At 43.0% G+C, this 3,176-nt stretch overlaps 1 protein-coding gene across 1 annotated transcript; it reads left to right on the forward strand.

The window, feature by feature from the left end:
* LOC137707976 (G-type lectin S-receptor-like serine/threonine-protein kinase SD2-5) lies at positions 1-3,176 on the forward strand. Its single transcript, XM_068446935.1, has one exon. The coding sequence runs from the start codon at positions 573-575 to the stop codon at positions 3,021-3,023; it is 2,451 nt and encodes an 816-aa protein (XP_068303036.1). The 5' UTR covers positions 1-572; the 3' UTR covers positions 3,024-3,176.

A 3,176-nucleotide genomic window follows, 5' to 3' on the forward strand; every position in this document is an offset into this window, starting at 1 on the left:
TATCATGAATCCGCGGCCCTCCTTTACAGCTTTTGGACAAATTTATGGTACAATCTGGCCTGTCATTTCCTCCTTCCTCCATTCTCTTGCAGATCAGTAGAAGCACATAGATTCAAGCAATCTTGTTCCTTCCAAGAATCTGTGAATCCATTAGCAACGAAATGTGGTCAGTCATTTTCTTTTTAAATTTGTGATCTCTTCTCTCACTTCTTCTTTTCCATTTATTTCCTGCTTTGTTTTGCTTTGTGAAGCACTATTTGTTTAACCTGCCCGTAGATTTTCAATCTGTCGGCAGGCCAAAAACAACCCCACCAACTATATTTCACCACTGATTTCCTCCTACTTTTCTAGTTTGTTTGATGAACTTCATGAAATTGTACTACTTTGTGTTCGTAACTTTTTGAACCAGTTTTTAACTTAAATCGATCCATCATTTGCCCTTCTATTCCGGTGTAGCAGTTCCCGGAAATTCTATCTTAGAGGCCATATAGCAAAATACAAAGAAATAGTTCACTCGAAAACCCGGAAATTCTTGTAAAGAAACCAAGTCCAGGGAATTGGTGAAGTCGATTATGGGTCGGTTTCAGATTAGAGCCTTGTGTTTCTGTCTCCTCCTTCTTGTGTTCAAAACCTGCATAGCCGACGAACAACACAAAGCTCGAATCTTTCCCGGGTTCCAGGCATCTCAGGTGGACTGGAGTGATCATGTGGGGCTGTTCCTGCTGTCGAACAACTCGGCGTTCGCCTTAGGGTTCTACCAAGCCCTGGATGTCAAGTTGTATTTACTTGTGATTATTCACTTGGGTACTGGTAAAGTGGTCTGGACTGCTAACAGAGGCAAACTGATTTCCAAGTCCGATAAGTTCGTTTTTGATAAAAATGGGAGTGCCTACTTGACAGGCAATGATAGCGTGGCCTGGTCTACAAACACAACAGGACAGGTAGCTTCAGCCATGGAATTGCAGGATTCTGGAAACCTGGTGTTGCTTGGAGACAAAGGAAGCATTCTTTGGCAGAGTTTTAGCCATCCCACGGACACTCTCTTACCTGGCCAGGAGTTCTTGCAAGGAATGCAGCTCAAAAGTTTTCGCAATCCCAATAACGTGTTTCACTATCTTGAAATTCAGTCAGGGGATCTGGTCTTGTATACAGGATACGAACCTCCTCAAATCTATTGGTCCTCGGCGATTGACAGCAGGATGCGCAACAACAATGTCATTGGCAATATTCACTCTTTATCTCTGGTGTCCAGTGCGTTGAATTTCTATGATGCAAATAAATCCTTGCTTTGGCAATTTGTCTTCTCTGATAACAAGGACCCGAATGCATTCTGGTCTGCGGCTTTAGGAGCTGACGCCGTGATCTCCTTTTACGATCTTCAGAAGGGAAAGTCTGTTACTTCTGAAGCAACTAAGATCCCGCAAAATTCGTGCAGCACTCCTGAGCCTTGTGACCCTTATTTTGTGTGCTACTTTGACAATTGGTGCCAATGTCCTTCGCTTCTCACTTCCCGCTTTAATTGCAGACCTCAAGCACTCCCAACTTGTAATAGCTCCAGAAGCTCAACGGAGCTTTTATATGTTGGTGAGAAGCTTGATTACTTTGCCCTTCAGTTTACCAAACCCTCCCTGCTGAAATCCAATCAGAGTTCCTGCAAAGAAGCTTGCATTAGCAATTGTTCTTGCCTTGTGCTCTTCTTTGAAAGCAGCTCTGGACATTGTTATATGTTTGACCGGGTAGGGAGTTTTGAACGCTCCGGTACAAATTCTACCGGGTACATCTCTTTTATGAAGATTTTAAGTGATGGAGGAATCAATGCCAGACAAGGAAATGGAAACAGAAGCACACACATCTTGTTAATCATGGCCATTTTGATTACAACAATTTTTGTTATTGCTGGTCTAGTTTATATGGGATTCGTGTACTACCGCAGGAAGAGACTACTCTATTATTCTCAAGAAATCTTGGAAGAGGATAAGTTCTTGGACAGTCTGTCTGGGATGCCTATTCGCTTCAAGTACGGTGATCTTAGCAGAGCAACTAAAAATTTCTCCAACAAAATTGGCCAAGGAGGGTTTGGTTCAGTCTACATAGGCGAGCTCCCAGACGGCATCCAACTGGCTGTGAAAAAACTGGAGGGCGTTGGCCAGGGGAAGAAAGAGTTTAGAGCTGAGGTCACTATTATTGGGAAAATTCGTCACGTCCATCTGGTCAAGCTCAGAGGTTTCTGTGCAGAAGGGCCTTACCGGCTTCTTGTTTATGAGTACATGGGAAAAGGGTCTTTAGATAAGTGGATATTCAATAGCAACAAAAAGGAGGTCGTCTTGGATTGGAACACAAGATTCAATATTGCACTGGGCACTGCAAAGGGGTTGGCGTATCTACATGAAGAATGTGAAGAGAAGATTGTCCACTGCGATATAAAACCCGAAAATGTTCTTCTTGATGACAATTTTGTTGCCAAAGTTTCAGATTTTGGTTTGGCAAAGATGATGAACCGGGAGGAAAACCTTGTCCATACAACGGTGAGGGGTACAAGAGGGTACCTTGCTCCGGAATGGGTTACCAATCATGCCATATCAGAGAAGAGTGATGTGTACAGTTACGGCATGGTGTTGCTTGAGATCATTGGTGGGAAGAGGAATTTTGATCCAGTGAACAGTTCTGAGAAAGGTCACTTTCCTTCTTATGCATTTAAGCTGTTGGAAGAGGGAAATCTGAAACAATTCCTCGATCCGAAGCTAGATGTTGATGAAAATGATGAAAGGGTTGTGACTGCAATCAATGTTGCATTGTGGTGCATTCAAGATGAGATGGATATGAGGCCTCCGATGACAAAAGTAGTCCAAATGCTTGAAGATCTTTCTGCTTTACCACCACCACGGATTTCCTCCTCCTCTCTGTCAGGTCGTCATGTGAGTTTCTTACAATGGAGCGGCAAGGAACCTAGTTCGTCGTCAGGACTCACTAATTACAACAGTGATAGACTCCTGTCGGATATTCGACTTTCAGGGCCAAGATGATGGAAGCAAGCTATATAAATTCTGATGTACGTGTGGCTGTTTAGTTTCAAGGATAAAAGGTGTAGTGTATCAACCTTTGTATGGTCAGTAAAAATTCTGAAGCCAATGCATGTTCCCGTATCGTTTTATACACCCTAAACCCTAAACATAAAA

The sequence above is a fragment of the Pyrus communis genome, chromosome 11 (assembly GCF_963583255.1).
Source record: "Pyrus communis chromosome 11, drPyrComm1.1, whole genome shotgun sequence".
Lineage (NCBI taxonomy): Eukaryota > Viridiplantae > Streptophyta > Magnoliopsida > Rosales > Rosaceae > Pyrus > Pyrus communis.

Excerpts from the sequence above, each read along its gene's own strand:
- LOC137707976 (XM_068446935.1), top strand. The coding sequence starts at position 573 with ATGGGTCGGTTTCAGATTAGAGCCTTGTGTTTCTGTCTCCTCCTTCTT.